The sequence below is a fragment of the Mustela erminea genome, chromosome 14 (genome assembly GCF_009829155.1).
Source record: "Mustela erminea isolate mMusErm1 chromosome 14, mMusErm1.Pri, whole genome shotgun sequence".
Lineage (NCBI taxonomy): Eukaryota > Metazoa > Chordata > Mammalia > Carnivora > Mustelidae > Mustela > Mustela erminea.
This window is the reverse complement of record NC_045627.1, coordinates 64565848-64586987: the sequence shown is the minus strand read 5'-3', so window position 1 is coordinate 64586987 and position 21140 is coordinate 64565848. Positions and strand designations below refer to the sequence as shown.

Below are 21140 nucleotides of genomic sequence, written 5' to 3'. Positions count from 1 at the left end.
GAGAGAGGAGCTGGGTGACTCAGACCAGCATTACCGAGCCTGTGGAGAATTGAACTCGGCTCTGAGATGAATTTCAGTTCCACTGACTCCAAGGGTGGAAAATCATCAAATCTCCGAGGCTGAGTGTAACATGGAGACTGGGTGAAGTAATTAACTTCACCACCGAGGGAGGAGGGACTCTGAAAGTCAAGCTGAGGGATTCTGCTCTTGTGGGGCCAGGACAGAGACCAGAGCAGGAGGACAGCAGGTGATATGTGAGGAGCGAGACCCCGCCTTGGGCAGAGACTAAAGACAGTGTCTTTGTGCCCAGAGTGTGCTCCTATGCCCAGACTGCCCTCCTCAGCCTCTGTCTCCGACCTGGACTCCAGCCAAGCCTCCGTCAGGGGCCAGCCCCATGGGTGCCTGGCTCCTCCTGTGGTTGTCATAGAGTGCGGAGACACACTCTGTGAAGGAAAAGCCACGGAGGTGCCACACTTGTGCCTGCTCCCTGGGGCCGCAGGCCAGTTCTGTCCAGGTTCCTCTCTACCCAGACTTTCTGCTACCCTTCCCCCCAATCCCTGCACCCCTGCATGCCATCTTTTAGTTTCCAGAGCATGCAGTGAGCTAAGAGTCTCCTCACTGGCTCTCCCTGTGAACATCTACGTGGCAACATCCCAACTCGAGGCTGGGTCCTTGCCAGCCCCAGTGTGGCCACTCCTTGGCTTCCTTCAGCCCAAGACCCACAGAGGAGCCTTGGGCCTGGGGCCAGCACATGCTGGAGGCCTCAGGGTGTTCCTCTGGGACTATTATATATATCAGTTTATAGGTGATTATACGATATGATATAATCAATATTGCATTATATACAGTAACACCGTACAGTATCATTCGGGAGACCATAGAAAATATTACATATTGATTAACCTCAACCTGCAGCCATCCTCTCTTCCAGCCTCCCAGATGGAGCATGGGGTCTGCTTTCCAAATGGGACCCGCTATCTTCCCTTCCCTGTACTGTATTCCTCAGGAGGTTGGAAAGCAAAGAAAGTGTGTGTGTGTGTGTGTGTGTGTGCACACACGCATGTGAAAGAGAGAAAAATGAAGGGCAGGATCCAGGCTGAGGTGGAGAGACAGATACAGGGCCAGCCTCCATGGGGTTTCCATGTTCCCTGCATTCCTACGGACACAAAACTTGGTTGTTGTATTTTTTACTGTGCAAGCCTCTGGAACGATTTTGTCTTAGACACTGCATGTGTCTCTCTTATATAAGTTAGGGTGCGGCACACTTAGTTTTTCCTTGCATGTGGATATTCTCTGTGTATACGCATTTGTACACGTGTAAAATCCAGACAGATATGTGTGGGTGTTTGTGTAAGTGACAGAACAAGAGCTGTTCTCCAAGCACACGTGTGCACGCGTGTGTGTGTGCACACATGCATGTGTCACCGCACGGGGAGTGTGAGCTCAGGTGCCCCGTGTTTCTTCTGTGCCTGCTTCTCTTTCAAGGATGTGCCTCCTGATTCCACCCCTGTAGCTCTTTGCGTGTTCATTGTGTCTAATCGTCTCCCACTGGAATCCTCCTAACCTCTTTGGGAATCCCTGCTGTCGGGCCGAGTGAGGTGGCGGTGTCTTTGTGTGCGGTTATTGCGGTGTCGCCAAATGGGTCCCGGCAAGGAAGGTGTGCATTTGTCTGTGAGCAGGTGCTCCTGCGTTCAGTGCCCGAGTGTGTGCATACGTGTGGGAAGGCTCACAGCGTGCCCCTGCGTGGATTTGTGTCTGAGCCTGTGTGTGGCTTGACTCCACCGTGTGTGTGTGTGTGTGTGTGTGTGTGTGTGTGTATGGGGGCTGAACTGAAGCTTTGTCCTCAGGTCACTGGCTGGAGGAGTCTCTTTTCCTTCATTTATTCAGGGGCCCTTCAGATCTTGACAAATCTGTCACTCTAAATTTGCGAGAGATTATGGTGCTCTCTCCCCAGCCCGCAGAGAGGTGATATATGATATCTGCTGCCCCTATTGATTGCCTGATCTGGTGGCAGAGGCCGGCGAAATGAACTTGAAATGAACATCATGCCTCAACTCATTGTGCGTATAATACACTACTTAATCCCACATTTTTCAGCCGCTATGGAATTCAATTGATCAATCATGTTCCACTGATAGTACTGTTTTAGGGGTTATTGCTGCTCCCTCCACTCACTGACCTTTTTATTTATTTATTTTTTTGTATACTCAGGCCCTGGTGATAAGACAGGTTACAGAGGCAGCAGTGGAAGGGGGGAGGGAGGAAGGAAAGGCGAAGGGAAGCCTGCTACTGGAAGGGGAGGCAGCAGGAGGTGGGCACAGGGAAGGAGAGGAGGAGGAAGGGCGCAGGGGTGAGGGAGAGAAAGAAGGTGCTGGAGGATCAGGAAAGCAAGGTGGTGTGATGAGAGCCTGCAGAGAACCCCAAGAGAGGCTACAGGAGGCTTGAGGAAACTCCCAGAGGAAGAAGAAGGCAATGAGGAGGCAGGAAAGGCAGCGGTAATGATGAATGATGAAGGAGCACAAAGAAACTTCTGGAGGGAGTGGAGGGTGGGGGTACAGAGACAGGGCATGGGCAGTAGAGCCATGGAGGGTGGGGACAGGAAGCTCTCGCAGGCTCTCTTCAGAGGAGCGGTGGCACCCTTCCTTCAGCTGGAGAAGGACGGAAAGGATGAAGGCAAGGGGAGAGTTTGGGAAGGGAGTGAGGAGAGGTGGTTGGGAGAAGCCTGGGATCAAAGGTTCAAGAAGCAGAAGTCCAGGAAAGGAGGAAAGGCAGAGGCAGAGAACAGGCAGAGGAAGAAGGGAAGACGCTCCTTGCCCCGGAAGCCCGGGGAAGTGCTGGCTGGGGAGAAGTCACTTGAATGGGGAACCTGGGGGTCCAGCTGTAGAAGGGCCTGAATGGGGCTGGGGGAGGGTAGGCTGAAGAAGGGAAAAAACAGAAGAGAAGAGAGAAAGAAGAGCAGACACAAAAAGAGAACACGGAAGAAAAGACTAGAAAAGGAAGAGAAGACGAAGTGGTGCTCAGCGCTGCCCAAGGGCAGAGACCTCCTGAAGATGATGGTGAGAGAGCCCTCTGGGTGGGACTTCCCAAGGGGAGACTCTGAGAGGTGACCCAAGGAAAGGGATGGAACCACAATGGGACATTATAGGCCCCGGGGAGTCAAGGCTCGCTGGCGGAGCCGGCCAAGACAGAGGAGGAGGCAGAAGCACATCTTGATCTAGGTTTCAGAGTGAGCGGGAAAGGAAATGCATGAGTAATTAGAGAACATCCTTCTCCAAAAAGATTCCCAATCCAACAGAGAGCCAGGCCATGAGTTCCCCGTGGGCAGAGACCATGACTGAATTCATCTCTGTGGCTCTAGCGCTGGGCACGGACATGGGCATAGAGGAGGCGTTTGATGAGTGACTGAATGAATGGCTGACCCAGGCCCCTGGCCCAAGGTCTCTGGATGGCCACCTGACTGGCTTGGCACCCCAGAACACCCAGTCGACTATCAGGTCCCTACCAATCAGAGGATGTGGGAAGATCCACAGCAGGACCCTGGGTGGGCTTATGCCCCTTCTTCACTCACCCCTACTGCTGGTGAGCTTCTAACAGTGGCCCTCTCACCAACACCACCCTGCTCACCTATGGTACCTTTGCCCAAAGGACAGAGAATGCCGTCTTCCCAGTTAAGAGCAGCACTTGGGAGCTGCAGAACCACCGTCCTAGGAAGGCAGCAGAGGTTGCTTGGGAACAGGGACCAGAGACAACCTCTGAATTGGACTCCCCACACCGAGGCCCTGTCACAGACAGGGGAGGAGGGCGGGTAGGATAAGATGGGTCTATTGGCCCACGGTGGAAGCTGGTTCCAGAGAAGGCCTTTCCTAACTGATGGGAGGAGGCCCTCGGCCTTTATCTTGATGAGATAAGCCAACCCCCTGTCAGGATTCCAAGAACAGGGCTGGAGTACGGTGGCCTCACGTCCTGGGCTTTGTGGAACAATTCTGATTTTTAATTCTCTTTCCCACTGCCAGGCCCTACTTTAGACGAAGGTTGGAAAATGTGGTTGCTGTGGGTTTAGTGAGACGTCACCCTGCACGCTGCTGGAGCAAGGAAGGGACCGTGTGCTAATTAGTCCCTGCGTGTGGGGGATTCAGCCCTGTCCTCCTTCTGTCCCCCACCCAGCCACCGTCCATGAGCAGCTCACAGTACTCAGCTTATTACATGCCATTGAATCCTCCCCACAACCCTGTGAGGTCAGGACTGTGATACCTATGTGAAAGGGAGGGAAACTGAGGCTAAAAGACGTTACATGGCTTAGCCAAGGGCAGGCAGCTGGTTAGTGACAGTCGGGATTTGACTTCAGGTCTGCTTGACCCAGAGCCTACCCACTACGCCATTTCACTCTGCTGCCCAGGTTCTAACCCCAGGGGCTCAGATGGGGACCACTTGACTCCATCTAGGGTACGGTCTCCCTCCTAGCATCCCTACTTCTCTGCCTTGTATACTCCCTACACTGAAGGCACAGCCTGTGGCCCTCTGCTGACTGAGCACAGACTGTTTGAAAATGACTAGGGGAGACTTGGTCCAAATTTCTCATTTTACAGTGAGAAAAACTAGCAGGAGTGAGCAGCGAGCAGGGGGAGGTGACCAGCCCGAGGTCATACAGCCCGGCGCTAGGGCTCTCAGGACTGGACCCCATTCCAGGTGTTTTGTCCACTACAGCAAGAGCACTCTCAAGGACAGTGAGCTACGGCAAGTCCTTTTTGGAATAAGGCAGGATATAAATAAATTTATTAAATTAAACCGTGAGCTAAAACTTGGATGAATATTTTTCTTTCGGGGGAACAAAGGCTCATATAGTCTTTGCCTCTGACTGCTCCCTGTTTGCTGAGCAGTTAACAGAACGCCTTCCCAGATCTTAGGTTATCTGGGCTTCCTAACCACGCTCCAAGGTAGGTAGGGATTATGATCCCCTATTTACTGGTAAGGAAAAGAGCTCAGAGCAAACAAAGTAGAGATTAGTGGGAGGCTGGCTCAAGGGCATATCCACCGGAGAGCCTGGCGCCGGGAAGGTACTCCGTGGAAAGCTGAGGACGGAGCTACAATGGGCAGCAGGAGCCCACCCAGCTCGTGACCAGAGCGGGGGCTCCAGCAGCGGTGCCCCGGTCTCCATAGGGACAAAGACAGGTGCACAACCAAAGATCATCTTGACTAGAAGTAGAGCCGCTTTGTGAACGTGGTTAACAATGGTTACCTTCGGATCATGAGCAAATCTGGATCATTTCTTCTCACCTAAGTTTTTCCATATTGTCAAGGCTTTGTACAATAAGCATGCACCACTTCTAGAATCATCAATAAAAATGTCATTTACTCCCCCAGCGAAAGGATCTGATCTCACTCACTTAGCCTTGTCACTCCCCATCTCTTCTGGGCTTCCTGGGAGCAGAGCCCTACCTTTTACATTCTCTACCTTCTCTGACTCCAGGCCAGGCCAGTCATGAATTGTGCTGTCCAGAGAGAGCCCAGCAACTTGGGCAGGAGAGAAGCCACTGACTACCACATCCTAAAGGTGAGGGCTAGGCACAAAGGTGTTCCGTCCTCCTTGTGTGATGACCTTCTACCTGAATTCTCAAAGCAGTCACTGCGAAGGACAGGAGAAAGTCTTGAGCACTGACCAAAAAGTGTGTGTGGGATGATTAGAGACAGAATGAAATAATGCCATTTCCTTGGTCAGAAAACACCCAGGCTCATCAAAGTCTACAAAATCAAGGTGGGATGAATAAGGGCTACCTCCCCCACAAATCCCAAGAAGTAAGAATTAGGCATTTGAGAGGGATCTTTGTCAAGTACAGGGAAGACGTATGCTACCGTCAGCTCTCACAGCCCCAGTACACACGTCTACCTCTGGAGAAACTGACATTAGAGCTTTTACATATACTCATTAAATCCGCTTGACTTTATGAGGTACTTCTCGTTTTTCAGATGAGCAGGAAAATTATTTGTTCAACAACAGCCAAGGACAAAGCAGCAGAGGCTGGATTTGAACTCAGGATGTCTGACTCTGAAGCCCTCTCCAAATTCGCCACCAAATTTGCCTTTTATGTCAAAGGTCATCACCATCATCGTCATTAGCATGTATGGACACCGTGTCCCAGGCGGGCTTCAGAAGCTTCACACGTAGCATCTCCAGTTCTCACACAACACTTGCCAACGAGATACCATTAGTTCAGTTTTACAAACCAGGGAACAAGCCGAGGGAGGGAAAAAAAAAAACGCGCAAGATCACACAGCAGAGGGGAAGCAATCTGGGGGGATGTCAGTCTTACTTCACCGGAAGACAGAAAAATGACCCCAAGAAGTGAGACAGGAAGAAAAGAGAAAAGGGACAGAAGAAGTAGGATCATTGCATGAGGGGCTTCGGCCCCCAGGGGGCAGGGGCGCTGGAAAGGCCTGGGCTCTCTGTTTGGGGTGGGGGGCTCCGAGCTAACGTCTGCTCTGACCGGTGGTGTCAGCTCCGCCCCCCCTTGTCTAACACTACCTTCCCCCTCTGAGGGGTTCACCCCCAGCTGCCAGTTGTTGCAGTTTCAAACTCAATTGTTCTCCTCGGTACTGAGGCAAATGGAGTCATTAATTACCTTCTATCGGCTGGGCTGAGTTCAGAATGCGATCAATATCCCCGCTTGTCATTCAGGGCAGCCCGCCTGGTGCAGCCCGGCCCCACCCCCACGCGGCGCCGGCCTCCCAGCTGATGGGGTGCGGCCGGGTTCCAGGCACCCCCTCCCCTACTTTGCTTTCCTCAGGGGATCAAGAGCAGGGATTCAGGGCCACAGGGAGGGGTCTGGATGGGGAAAAGAAAGGGAAGGAGTGAGAGGGAGGGAGGAGAGAATGGGAGGAGAGGGGAGGGGAGGGAGGAAGAGAGGAAGAAAGGAAGAGGGGAAGCTTGGGGGAAAGGAGAAATAGACAGGAAAAGGAGAGAGGAAGAAAGCCCTACTGCCCTGTGCTGGGAAGGGCTGCAAGGCCCAGGCTGGAGAGTGTGCGGGTGGGAACACAGTTTGTCCAAGGAGATGGGATGACATTCCCCCGTGCCTCCCATCCTTAAACTGGACAACCTGTGAGTCTGCTGTGGCCGAGGACAGGGCATGAAAAAGCCCTTCGAAACATGGCCCAAAGCTTAGGCTCTGAGCAAGACTAGGTTCTGCCTGGCCTTCTAGCCCTGCCAGACCACCTCCTCTCCTTGACCAAGCTCAGCTTCCAGATACTCAGTGAGTTCATGGTATGGGGAAAAGTGGGCGTGGTGCCTGGCCTGCCTGACCTCAGTCTTGCTGTGTCCATTGACACCCATGTGCCTCTAGGGACACTAAGCTGCACTGGTGATCCTAACAGGACACTGGACTAGGAGTGACATCTGAGTTGAAATCCTGGTTTTGTTGCTCACGTGCTACATGGCCTTGGCCAAGTCCCATGAGCTCTTCTGGATTGAGTTTCCTCAAAGTTACACCAGTGGGTGGCTAGCTCCTCCCTCTGCAGTATTAATTTCTTCTTTCTCTGTGTTCCAATTGCCATCTATCCAAACCTCTATTGTAGAAATAATAATAATAACTGAAATCGATCCAGTTCCTATTACAGTAGCAGACACTATGTGTAACATATAGACACTGACTTAATCCTTACAATAACAGCGGCTAACATTAAGTGCTTACTATATATTAGGCACTCATCTAAGAATTGTACATATGTTAACTCATTTAATTTTCACCAGAACTTAAGCAGGAAGCTTCTATTATTATCTCCATTTCGTAGGTGAGGAAATGATGTGCAGAGGTTCCAGAACTTTCCTAAGTTTACACAGCTAACAAGTGATGCAAGAGACAGAAGAAACACAGGCAATATGCTGGTGGCAGCTTAAGTTCATAACCCAGAGAAACCAAGGGATGGAAAAGTTAAGTAACTTACCCCAAATTACCTACTACAGCCAGTAAGTGCCAGAGCCAAATTTAGAATCTATATGTATCATCATTTATTTTTAAAAAATATTTTATTTATTTATTTGACAGAGATCACAAGTAAGCAGAGAGGCAGGCAGGGAGAGAGGAAAGGAAGCAGGTTCCCTGCTGAGCAGAGAGCCTGATGCGGGGTCTTGATCCCAAGGCCCTGAGATCATGACCTGAGCCGAAGGCAGAGGCTTTAACCCACTGGGCAGTAACCCAGGCGCCCCTCATCGTTCTTTTTTTAATGTTTGTTTTCTCCACTAAACTGTGACTATTTCGAAGGCAGGGACTCATCTTTTTCATCTTCGTAAACCTAGCATAGGGCCAGAGGTGATTAAAAAAAAAAAAAAAGGTATATTGGCTGGTTCATCTAACAGAATTCCAGAAGCAAAGGTAGATAACCTCTTAACTTGCTTAACAGTTTACCTTTTAGAAGAAAAAAGAAACAACGAAGTGAGTTGCTACTCTGGATTCAGTGTCACTGCATTTTACAGCTGCAAATTATCATGGAGATGATCATTTAATCGTATTCCCTCTTAGAGACCAAAAAAAAAAAAAAAAAAAAAGCTCAGAAAGGTTGAGCAATTTTCCCACATCACACAGCTGGTGATCTTTAAGATGGGAACCGAGGTTCTCAATGCCCAATGCTCTTTTCACTATTCCAAGCTGCTTAATTCTGACCAAGAGACAAAAACCAATAAAAGGCAGGGCACCTGGGTGGCTCAGTGGGTTAAAGCCTCTTCCTTCGGCTCAAGTCATGATCTCAGGCTCCTTGGATGGAGCCCTGCATCCGGCTCTCTGCTCAGCCAGGAGTCTGCTCTCCCTCCCACCTCCCCCACCCACCCCCCAGCCTGCCTCTCTGCTTGCTTGTGATCTCTGTCAAATAAATAAATAAAATCTTAAAAAAAAAAAAACGATAAAAGGGAAGTGATGGGGATCTGCGGAGAAAGCAAGCATGTCTAGAGTTGACAGTAGCCAGCAAAGGAGGCATTGGACAGAATCCAACTTAAGGAAAGCAAACTGCTACACAGGGAAGGCAAGAACGGTCGTGTGATTCCACGGCAAGAGATTCTACAAGGGAGTATAGTTCCGTAAGGACAGGGTGCTCTAAAAATGAAATTCCACCTCTACAAGCTCAAATAATCAACCTGACAAAGTAAAGGGACTGGAGCGGGGGAAGGGTTGAAAGAGAAGGACATTTAAGGAAAAATCATTGCTGTTGCACACGGATAAGCTTTAAAATATGATGAGCCTAGATTTTAAAAGGACATGTACACTGAACAGTGGAAGATTATGCAGCCATTAAAAAATCATGTTTTCAAAGAATATTTAATGATATGTGAAAATGGTCCTATATAATATTAAGTGAAAATAGCAAGACACAAGCTGTATATACAGTATCATTCCAATTTTGATAAAAAATTATATATGCACGGAAGGAAAAAAAAGACCATAAAGACTATACCAAATCCTAACAGTAGTTATCTCTCAGTGATGAGATTATGGGTGTTTTTTTTTTTTTTAAATTTACTGTATCTTTCAAATACCTTCCAATGAGCCTGTATGACACTTATTATCAGACAAAAGTTATTTTTTTCCCTTTTAAAAAGGACACAACAGATGGAAGGAGGGGACCATAACCAAGGATGGATATGAGAGTAGCGTGAACCTGTCAGGAAGACAAAAGGTCAGAACAAGCTGAGACAACAGAAAAGGGCTTTCGTAGCTATGTCTGAAGAAAGAACAAAAAGGAAGGCAGGCTTAGGTTCAGTTCTTGGCAAGAGGAGTAAGAGAGAAAAAAGGGGGAGAAGGCAGACCCTCTTGACCGTCCCTCCCTCTGCTTGCCTTCTTCTCCACCAAAGCAAAGAATCTTCAAAATGGGACCAGCATGAGTTGCCCATATCAGCAGGGGGCCAGGCAGGTAACTCTTCTCTATTTCAATGTACTTAACTTTCCCTGGGCTCAGATAATTCATCTACCGGCACCCTCCAGGGGAAAGTGGATAGATCCTACATTTTTTGCTGGTAATCCTTGAGAAGTCCCAATGAAAGCGTGAGGCAGTGACAAAGCCCAATGCCATCTTCCCTGCAAAGGGGAGGGGGGCTCATGTAAATAACGCTCTAATAAATTTAATGCTAGGGTCGGGAAATCTTTTAGAAGACATTGTTATACAGTTAATGTGTGGGCCCTGGGAAAAAACATGGGGCTACCCGGGAACCTGCCTGCACCCACCAAGAAGAAGTTGTGGCACATTCATTAGCTATCAATGCTCAGATCCGATGCTAACCCCACTAAAACCTCTTTTAACTGCCCTGATTGGAAACAACTGTGCGCGCTCTCTCTCTTTTTTAAACACTCATCATAGCACTTTATACCTTGATCATAGCATCTATCGCATTCCGCTTGTATAATGATGCGCATGTTTTCCTCCCTACTAGATTAGAAGCTTCTCAAAGTCAAGAACTGCATTCTATTTATTTTTGTAAACCAGTCCCTCCATGTTTTATACATAACAGGCACTCAATCTGCTCATCAACTTCAGTTGTATTTTTAATTGATTGAGAAAATGCTGTGGATGTGGTGAATGTTAACATTTCACAGAGAATCCCCTTCCTAATTTTATGGGCAGGATGAAGAAAAGTGAAATGCTTGATGGCTGCTGGGCTTAGTAGTACCCAAGGCATTCATTTACTGCAACCAGGAGGGAAGTTTCCACTGGTGGGCCACTGTCTCTCCTTTACTGTAAAGACATATCATTTTTTAAAAATTTTTTTAAATTTATTTGAGAGAGAGCACAGAGGGAGAGGGAGAGGGAGAAGCAGACTTGCCGCTAGAAAGACCCATGCAGGATTCAATCCCAGGACCCTGAGATCATGACCTGAGCTGAAAGTAGATGCTTAACCTAACCGATTGAGCCACCCAGGTGCCCCAAGGCAAATAATTCTTGTAAAAAAAAAAAAAAACAAAAACGATTAGGATGACGCTACAGAAGACACCCTTATGATCTTAATCAGGTGGAATTAAGAGCCCAAACCAACAAGATGAAATTCAACAGGGATAAATGGAATGCCCTATGTTTAGGTTAAAAAAAAAATCAATTATCCAAGTGCAAAATGGGGTAGACCTGGCTTGATAGCAATTGATGTGAAAAAGATCTCGAGGTTTTCGTTGACCACGAACTCGATATGATCTTGAGTCTGACAGAACTGCTAAAAAAAATCGAATGTAATCTTGGGCTACGTTATGGAGGCAGAATCTCCAGATGGAGGGTGACCATGGTTCTACCATTCTTGGCATTGGCTAGACAGCTTCTAGGGTTCAGTGGGCATGTAGGAAAGACTTTAACTGTCAAGAGTGAATTCAGATATGGGCAACCAGGATGGTGGGAAACCTTCCTCCAGTGCAGGGACCACATCATGTGAGAAATTAAAATTCACCCGGGGGCTCAGCAAACCAGGTGGGACAGATGGAAAGAAGGGAGGAAGGGAGGGAGAGAAGAAAGGGCATCCAAGGGAGATCTTTACCATCACTCTAAGTGGTGAATATTGTTGTCTCTATTTTAAAGAGGAGGAACCTGAGATTCAAAGACATCATGTAAATAGCTGAAGGTCCCACAACCAGTAAGGAGAGCAGATGGACCCCACAGCCAGACATTTGGCTTCCAAGGTTTTTCCCTCAACACTACCCTGACTCAGAATCAAGGCAGTGCTGTTAACAACGACAACTGTCCATGTATGTCCTATGTGCAGGCAGGGGCTGTGGTCTGTCAGCCAGAACTGTGGGAAGGGAGAGTTCTATGGGAGTGGCGGATAAGACCAGATGACCTTTATGAATCTGATGCTTTGACTTGTCACCATCCTCAGCCCAGCCACTGATGTCCCTTCACCTGGGAGGGGTCTCTGGAGACAGTCTCTCCGCATCTTAGGTACTCTGGGGCTCAAGTCCCAACTCCCGCTTGTTCTAGCCACTTCCCTGGATGCCTAGTGAATGCTTGGCCACATGGTTCAGCATTTAATTAATAGCTTATTGTCTGATGTGTGATAGCCTTGCCTCCCCCAGTAGATTATAAATTCCTGGAGACTCCTGTCCTCCTGGTTATTTTTTCCTCTCATACATCCCAACACAGTGGGCACTTGAACCCACACTGATACCAAGCTCGCGAGAGATGTTAAGTTTTCTCAATATTCCACTATTTACACACCAAAGGAAAACCACAGACTCTCAGCTGTCTGAAACAGCTTATAGGAAATCTGCCTGAGGACAGAGGCGTGACCCTCACAGTTCCTCACCAAACAGTAGAGGGGAGACCTAGACATCCAGAGAATTATACCAGTACAGTGACCTCCCCCCTTCTGAATAAGCTAGTCCCCACTCGTCCCCAAATCCCCAGGCACCTGTAGCAAAGAAGGGCAAGAGCCCCCACGGCTGACACACAGCCAGCGTGAGTGCCTGTGACCCATCTAGGAAGTGGGAGGCAGGGCAGGCAGAGGTGAAGCTGGAGGGAAGGGGTGACCAGAAGCAATGACAGGAGGGGAGTGAACAGGCAGTGGAGAGAGAACTGAACTGTACAGAGAAAGGGGAAGGGTGAGTCCTGGGTGGGTTTGGGTGAATTCCCCAGAGTGATCAACTTCCCTGCTTGAGAGCGGGCACTGTGCCTTCCTGCAGGCCGGCTGGCAGAGGCTCGGGCTCCAGGCTCCCTGGCCGTCAGTGGGGAAGGAGGGCTGGTCCAGCGTCTGTCTGTCTGTGTGGGGATGAGTCCTCCTCCAGCCCTATGTGGGCTCTCAGGATAGGGCTGGGGCCTCCTACCTGGTGCTGGGTTCCAGCTGGGGCCAGGACCAGTTAGAAACCTCTCTGGAGCCAGGAGGGAAGGGGGCTTTGTTAGCTCAAAGGACACAAGCAAGGCGAAAAATTACATAGCAGGCCGCCCTAAGTATGCTTGTTTAGAGAAACTGCTTGCATTTATGAAGTCTTTGGTGCGGAAAGCAGGGTTGCAAATGACTGCATCAGAGCGACAGTAAAGGCCATTAATTTCCTGTTATGTTTTCCTGTGTTGGGGGCTTTATTAATTTAATTTTACACTGTCGAACAACAGCGAGAGCTGACACTGCCAGCCTCCACGGCTGGGGTTTTCTTTCTGTGTGTGTAGCAAGGCTTTGCCTGACATGCAAATCAACGCTATTACCGGAACCAATAAAGATGTGTGGCGGGAAGAGGGGAGGGATGAGGAGAGGGAGGGAGGGGAGGGGGAGGGGAGGAGGGAGGGGAGAGGAGAGAGAAGGGGAGAGAAAGGGCGAAAGCCATCCTTGGCCAGTTTCTGCCTCCCTCCATGCCTGGCATCTCCTGGCTTCCAGAGCATTCTCCATAATCAGCAATTTCTGCTCATCCTTCGCTTTCCTTTCAACTCTTTTTCCCTCCTCGGTCCGCCTTTGGATGACTCTACCTCTGCTATGCTCCTCTGTCCCAGCTCCTGGTGGAACTTGAACAGGGACACCAAGTTCCTGGGGAGAGGCAGGAGACAGACTTCCCCTCCCCGTGTCCCATCCCCAGCTAAGGCCTGTCACCGAAGCAAGGGATTGTCAACCCCAAGGGTCGGAGTGAAGGCCTTTACTACACACTCTCCTTTCCTCCAAAGTCAAGGACTCCAGCCCATTTACAAGATTAGTATACGCACACGTGAACCCATGTGCTTGTGCACACCAAGAAACCCCCAGAAGAGCAGATAGGCCACCTTGCTCGTAAGTCCCTCTGAGAGCCCTTATCCTTAATCTTGCCAATCATTCATTTCCTTTGAAGTCCCAGGAAAAAAATACACTGTCTCTGTTTCTCCTTAAGAGACCCCAACTGTAGCTGTCTTCAGGAGCTACAAGGTACCCAGCTGACCTAGACCAAGATACCAGAGAAAAGGAATCCCAGCGTCAGAAAAAAGATAGCTTCCTGGGAGACCACACTCTGGTCCCTTTTACCACTTATGCCTCACGACGATCTGCCTGAGACTGTCCCCACTGCCCCTCACACAGAGTAGCTTTTACAGGCCGGCTGTCCCAGGGGTCCACGCGGCCCTCGGTCCCGCTTGCCATGCCACCAGTCTGCCCCGGGGAGGGGGTGCTCACTGGTTGTGTGTCTGGGTGGGCCATACCACCAAAGGAGAGGAAGATGGTGTGTGGGGGGTTGCTGGGCAGGTGAGAGGGAAGGAAAGTGAAGCTCTTAGAGTCACTCCTACCAAACACACCATCTGTACCCCTCCCATCCAGACTTTGCAGTCGGCTGGAGGCTAGGGAGATCTGTGTGAGCCCGTGGACAAGAGAGAGAGAGAGAGAGAGAGAGAGAGAGAGAGAGAAAGAGAGAGTCTATGCATCCCTCCCTCTGTCACTGGCTTGCCTGAGCTCCTGCCCGCACTTTCTGCTTCAGGAGCTGTTTGCCAGCCTCTGAGAGGCTGTTGAATGGAATCCAGCTCTCCCTAGGAGGGAAACATAAACTTCATAAACTGCATTTACCTTAATGCAGGTTCCTGGGGCTGCTTTCCTTGGGCTTTTCTTCCCTCCTCTGCCCACTCTGTCTTGATCACATTTTATCCCTGCCCTTGTGTGCACCCAGACCCCACACACGCACACCTGCGTGCGCATGTGCACACACACACACACACGCATACTATAGCCAGTACTTCTGAAAAAGATCAAGGCTCAGGCAGGAGGAGAATGCGCAGGGTGTGAAAGCCGTGTTTAAAGGAGAACCCCTCGGCCTGGCGGCGGGGGGCCCCCCTGTGAGGTGTGAGGAGGGTCTCCAGTGGAGCCTTGCACAGAGAGCCTTCTGAGGCAGGCGGGGAGGGGGGGTCCTTCGGGGACGGAGGGATACTGATGTGTGGTGGGGACAGCCAAATGGTGGGGACAGCCAAATGAGGAGCCACCTGGAGGCTGGGCCCTGGGGCTCCAAGGAAGGGAGGGAGCGAAGGCGAAGCCTTCATGCAGGTTGAGGTTTGTGAGGCCTCCCTTGTCTGGCGTTGTCAAGGTCAGCAGGTTCAGGTTCACCGAAGGGTCAGGATGGTTTGAATTACTGGCTCTCCTGCAACTCAGCTAGAGGCTCGTGATCTGTCTCCCAGCCCCAGAGCCAGGCCCAGCCCTCCCCCACCCTCCTTGCCTTTGCGCCCCCACCCAGGGCAGGATGGGGAGGGTCCCGGAGAGTCCCCGCGGGCAAGGGCCACCGTGGTCCCCGGGGGAGGGCAGGCAGGGAAGACTCTGAGCTCAGGGCTCCTCCGTGGGCAGCCAGCAGGCTCAGACCCACTCCTCCGGCAGGCAGCCGTCTGGCCTGCCTGCCTCCCAAGCCCTTTTCCTGAAGTGTCCCCCTCGCCCCTGCCCTTTGCAGCTGCCCCTTGGCCTGCCAAGGAGGAGGAGGTGCCTGGGGAGGGGAGCCCAGGGTCAGCAGGGCCCGGCTCCTCCCTCCCACATCCAGAGCCTGCACTTGGGGGAGAAGGGCAGAGCTGAGGCAGCGGATTTCTCGCCTGGTGCCCTTGCCAGTGGAGGAAGGAGACTGATGCCTACCTTCAGGGCTGGAAGGGGGTTGCTGTGGGGAAGATAGGAGGTGAAGACACATTCTGACAAGACGGGTGTGTATGCACACACGTGCACAGGGGGCAGCAAGAGGACCTGAGGCCTTGGCCCGGAAAGTTCGGGTACGACACTACCCCCACCCCGGTTTCCAATGGTAGAGGGACACAGGGAACCTCTCCACGGCAGATCTGTCCATTCTCTCCTGAGCGCAGTGGCGACCTGTCTGTCCCAGCTCCTTATGAAGAAAAGTCTCTGTTGTGCTAGATCTCAATGGTCTTCCTCAAACAAGCAAATACAACTCTTCACCGAGGCATGAACTGGCTGGGGAACCACACTGCTTAGTGATCTGGCTGCCGGTCTCTGGGGTGAATGCAGAGATTTACATACGAATCCACACACCCTGGCCGAGTACACAGAGCCATGGCCAAACCCTGGTCCTTCCCCACAGACAAAAGCAAGTCCACAGGTACACAGACGCCAAATAAAATATCGACATAACCTACCCCTACTTCTGGGTAACAATATGATCAGTGTTCAACAGGCTCATGGCCGACATTACCCAGAAAAGGGGGCTAAAATAGGTGATCCATCTCAGAGAAACTCCCCTCTCGGGTACCAATGGTCTGATCTCCCAGGTTACTGGGAAGATAGAATCATAACAACGAGTGTGTGCTCATAAGAGGATTTCTCTTTTTCTTCAGTGTCTTAACTCTTTCTCGGACTGGAGTGGACATTAGCCAGGTTTTGACAATTTGTTGGAAAAGGAACATAGGTTGAGCTTTGTGGATACAGTTAAACTCGGACACTTGCCCAGACAGATGACTGCCTTCATGTAGATTGGTTTCTGGACTTTCACAGGATCTGCCTCATGAGGGGCGGAGTCTATGACCTGGGCGAGGTCGTATGGGGATGTGAAATCATATCCTTCCAGCCATAATCCACAGAGGACCTCTCCTTAGAGAAACTCCAACTCTGTTCGGCTTCCCTCTGCCAGCAACATGTTTTCTTACAGTGCCTGGCCAGGGCGTGGAGGAGAGGGAAAGCTCTCACAGTGGTTCTGTGATTTCCTGCCCAGGATGGAAGCTGACACCAGGGTTCTGAGAGCACACCACCCCGGGCTCTGGGCTCCGTGCTCCTGGGTTGGTGGGGCGGGGGGGTGGTATTCTTCGAGAAGGGAAGCCGAGGGCTGGGGACGTAGGTGTGGAAGGAGGAAGGGGTATGCAGACATGACTGCGCCCAGGTGCTGGGTCGGTTAAGGATTCTGCAACACGGTGTCTCCTGGACACTCCTTGGTAGCCCCTCCCAGCTCCCTCGGCCGAGAACCCTGTCCCACTAACAGGGCCTATACTTCGCAAAACTTCCCTAGGTTCTGCCCACGCAAGCTGCACTCCGACTGCTCTCTGCTTCTGGCCGTCCTTGGCATCTGGACCAAAAGGCCGGAGGGAGTCAGGCTCTGGCTCCTGCCTCACTGCCAGCCTCCCAAGCAGAGCCCACCTGCGGCCGTCCCCCACCCGCCTCCTCCAGGAGGCACAGGGGAAGTCCCAGGGCCAGGCAGCCTCTCCTCTTCCCCAGGGGGTGAGGGGGGCTGGGGGTCCTCCTCATCTGCCTCTTCTGACACCAGCACTCCTCCCGCTGCCCCTCCAAGAAGAGAGTGGGGAAGAGAGACTGGTGACCAGGGCACGCCTGCTTTACATTAATGAGCTACCCTGAGTGTAGTCCGGCCACCGTGGCCGCCTACAAAAGGAGGCGAGCGCGGGCGGCCAGGAGCAGGGCGGCTCAGGTAATTGGTTTATCTATCTGGAAGCAGGGGGAGCCATCTCAGCACAGACAGACTAGCAGTAAAGTCTCTTCCTTAAGGCTATTTCCTTTGTCTTTTCAATTGCTTGCACATCCATGTGAGAGAGGGAGAGAGTGTTAAAGAGAGAGGGAGAGGGAGAAATGTTAATTTGTGAATTAATGGCTTTTCTCAGCGGAATTGTAAATTCAAATGTCACCTCACACGGTGACACCACGGCTGGTCTGCTGAAGAAGCAATGATAAGATCCCCCACCTCCCTTGGTGCCCCTCCCTCCCCAAAGATAGCTGTGGAGTGGAACATGCTACTTTTAATTTGCAATAACAACACAACAGAGGTATGCAGTAATGACTGCCTTCCTCCACCCTCCTCCTGCCTGCCTTCCCCCCAGTCCGCTTGGCTCCCCATTTCCTCCCTCCCCACCCCTTTGCTCTTTGGAAACAACACCTCACCTCACCCCGGCTGCCCCCCACCCCAGCCCAGCCAGGGCCCGATCACATGGGGGGGGAGTCGTGGGGGGGGGGGTGCCTTCGAAATTGACGATGCTGCAACCCTCTCTTCTCCTTCAATAATCAGGGAATTAATGACCCTGAAGTTAAAGTGAGGCTGATACCGAAGCCCTGCCCAGCGTTGGGAAAAAGCCTTCATTGTTTTCAAGCAGGAGGCGGGCAGCAGTGAGGGAGATTCATGGATGGAGATTGAATATGCAATTTTCTTTCACCTTGCCAAGAGCTGCCCCTGGGCTGTGCCTGGCCTAAATTTTTCCTTTTACCATCTCTGCCTTATCCGGCCCTCCCACCTCCCTTCCATTCTTTCCAGAAAATTACCTTCAAAATTGATTTCCACTTTTACAAACAAATATAATGGGAACACAGGAAAAAACTTGGGCCGTGATGAATTAGGGCTGTCAGGTGCTTCCAGGTCTCCTTTGCTTTTGTTTTACTACCCGATCTGTTCTTTGTTTTTCCAAGGGCTGGAAAAAGTGCCCCCCATCCACGGAGTGTCTGACCCTCCAGGCTGCTGGGGCCTCAGCCCCCAAACCCGGCAGTGGCCCGTGGCTGAAGTCATCCGAGCCCTGAGACTCTGTTAGCCTCTTGGTTTCCCAGTGGAAGCCTGACCCACCTCCTCGTTTCTGCTCCCTGGCTCTTAGGAGCCCACCCTCTAAATTATCTCTAACCGCCACCCCCCAGCTCTGTCCCCTGACCCCCACGCCATATTCCCTCTGTCCCCCATACCTCTTAAAGTCCAGACCAGATGCAAACCTCCACCTCCTCTAATGTGGGCAGGATCAGTGTATACCTCGACTAGAGCAAATAAGAGACAGACAGACACTGAGAGATCCCGAAAGACAGGCAGGTAGAAGACTGGGGACAAGACCCGGAGATTGGGAGACCAGGCTCCTCCTGCAAGGGCTGTGAGGTTTCTGAGTGACAACTCCCACACAGCCTGAGGGTGTAAGGGTTCCCAGCCTCAGTCTCCCCAGCCTTGGGCCCCAGGCAAACCAGGAGGCAGGCTCAGGACAGCCTACCCTTTTGCCTCCAGAATGCAAGGTGGTGCCTACGGGGCCTTTTGGGTGACACTCTATACACCTGTGGACTTGGACCTCGGAGCCTTAAAAGGCTCAGGCCTGGCCTAGAGCTCTCTCTGCTCACTAGTGCTGGCAGACACGCACCTGCTCACACCTGGCGGTCTCTTCAAGTATATACACTACCCAGAAGACTGCACACCCGCCCCATACAAGCATTCCACGCCCCTTTTCACCCAAAGATCTCAGAATGGTGGAAAACGCACATTTACCCATATTTGCATAAGTCACGTAAAAAATTACATGGTGTCCATAAAACAACACGCACACATTTCCCTAGCTAAATAAATACACTTACATGTGAGAGCAGAAATGCACAGCAATGGAGAGAGGGAGGGATGCTTCCATGTTAGAAAAGAAGGGGGCCTAGATTTAATTATGCGCATCTAAAATGCCTTTGGACATTAAGAGAGAACACGTGGCCCACCCAGATAACCACACAGCAAATGACCACGCAGAGATGGACAAAGGTCCTCCCGATCACACACGGGTGGCTGGACATCTTTCCTCCACTCCCTGGCCCCATCCCTGTAAGCTTGTCCCAGTGTCAGGTTCCTGCACCAAGATTAGGGAACGTGGGCCCAAATAGGTTTTATTCTGACATGACTTCACTTTCCTTCAAAGTATAAACCTGCCGATTAGGTCCTCTCCCGCAGACCCACGACGACCTGCCTTCCAAGATGGAGTTGGCTCAACACTGTATCCGTGCTTCTGTGTGGTCCTCTCCACAGTCCCCCTGAAGTGAGTGCGATGCCATCTCCATTGTAGAGAGAAGACTGAGCTGATCAAGGGTAAGCAATCTGCCTGAGCCACTGGGATTCCAACCCGGGGGTGGCCTCACTCCAGGGGCCCACGCCTTTCCCCACTGAGCCACACCGCCCAGCCACGCCACTCCAGGGACAGCCTGCTTGCCTCCACCTGGCACCCTCGTCCTCCTCTTTGCTGGGCTGGGGTCCTGCAGCCTCTTCTTGCCCGAAGCCAAGGCTCCTGGACCGGGAAGGTGCTGCTCATTGCCACCGCCAAATCCCCTCGTTTGCTCCACGTCTAACCTGAGCAACACCTAACTAACTCAGGAATTAAGGCTCTTTTTCCAGTTATGGCTATATCCAAAGCAGAAGGGAGCTATTAAAGGCAGTGACAGGACTGAGCCATTTCCTTGCAACCCGCCCAGTCTGCAAATACACCCCTGCACGGGGCTGGGCACCTCTTAACTGCACAACTCATTGTGCACCTAATTAATGGAATGCAAAATCACGGCCCCCAGCAAAGCCCACACATCAAAGGGTGATACCAACAAGCCTTCCTTCACAGGGATAACCAGTCTTATACCTTATGACTTCATTTGGATTTTTGGACAAGTTATGTAATTGCTCCGTGCGCCAACAACACGCATGGACAGCAGTGCTTTAGGCTATGGCCGAAAGCAACTAGGTGAAGGCAAAGGATTCTGGTTTTCCAGCCTGAAAAAATACAAGAGTCTCTATCTCCCAGCCACATAAACCAGGGCATACAGTATTCAGGGAAGCAGTGTCCCTTCAAGGGACTCTAATATACTCAACTGAAATCGTAGCCAAAACGAGGTAAGGATCTTAGCAGGGCATTAACTGGGGATCTACCTTCTCCGACTGATAGAGAGCCTGGCTTCTGGATGCTCTGTGACATACCTTCCTCGTCTATCCTTGGTCCATCTCCCTGTCTCATTCTGGGAGATCCTGGACTCAGGTAGGTAGACAGTGTCAAAGCTTCTTGACTAGCACATGTCTTAAAGGAAAGTCCAGGGATTTTCCCATACCTCCAATGGCATGAGAAGGCATCTCAGGCAGGCTCACAGACACTGTCAGTTCCCTTTTCCCCGGAGTCACAGCTGATCGGCCCTTTACTAATATCTCCACAGATATGATTGTTGCAGATACTAATAACGCCGTCCATATTCCGAGTGCCAATGCCAATAATGCTCTGGGTATTATCACTGTGAACACCAATAACTACCGCTGAGATTGTCTCCAATAATGCCAGCACATGCTGCAGAGATTGTCCTCGCTAATGCCCACCACCGTGACATTGTTAGAGCTGAAGAATAGGCCCAACTGTACCCAGAGGCAGGAGCCCAAGCAGCTTCCTTGAGGACAGAGAGGCTCACGGCTTGCCCTCGGGGTACGGCACTTCTAGAGATATGCCACAGTGCGTGGGCCAAGGAAGGGGCGGCGGGGTCCTCCTGGAGGGAGATGGGCCCCTCTGCTCCCTGG

The 21140-nt window shown here is 51.2% G+C and overlaps 1 protein-coding gene across 7 annotated transcripts in view; it reads right to left on the bottom strand.

The window, feature by feature from the left end:
* Positions 1-21140, bottom strand: part of PAX2 (paired box 2) — an 81572-nt gene that overhangs the window by 22432 nt on the left and 38000 nt on the right. For 6 of the 7 annotated variants that reach the window (XM_032313407.1, XM_032313406.1, XM_032313412.1 and 3 more), the window contains exon 7: positions 18545-18613. The exons of the other annotated variant lie outside the window; for it this stretch is intronic. In XM_032313407.1, coding sequence (XP_032169298.1) covers positions 18545-18613 — 69 coding nt within the window. The remainder of the gene's footprint in view (positions 1-18544; positions 18614-21140) is intronic. 7 annotated transcript variants of the gene reach the window in all.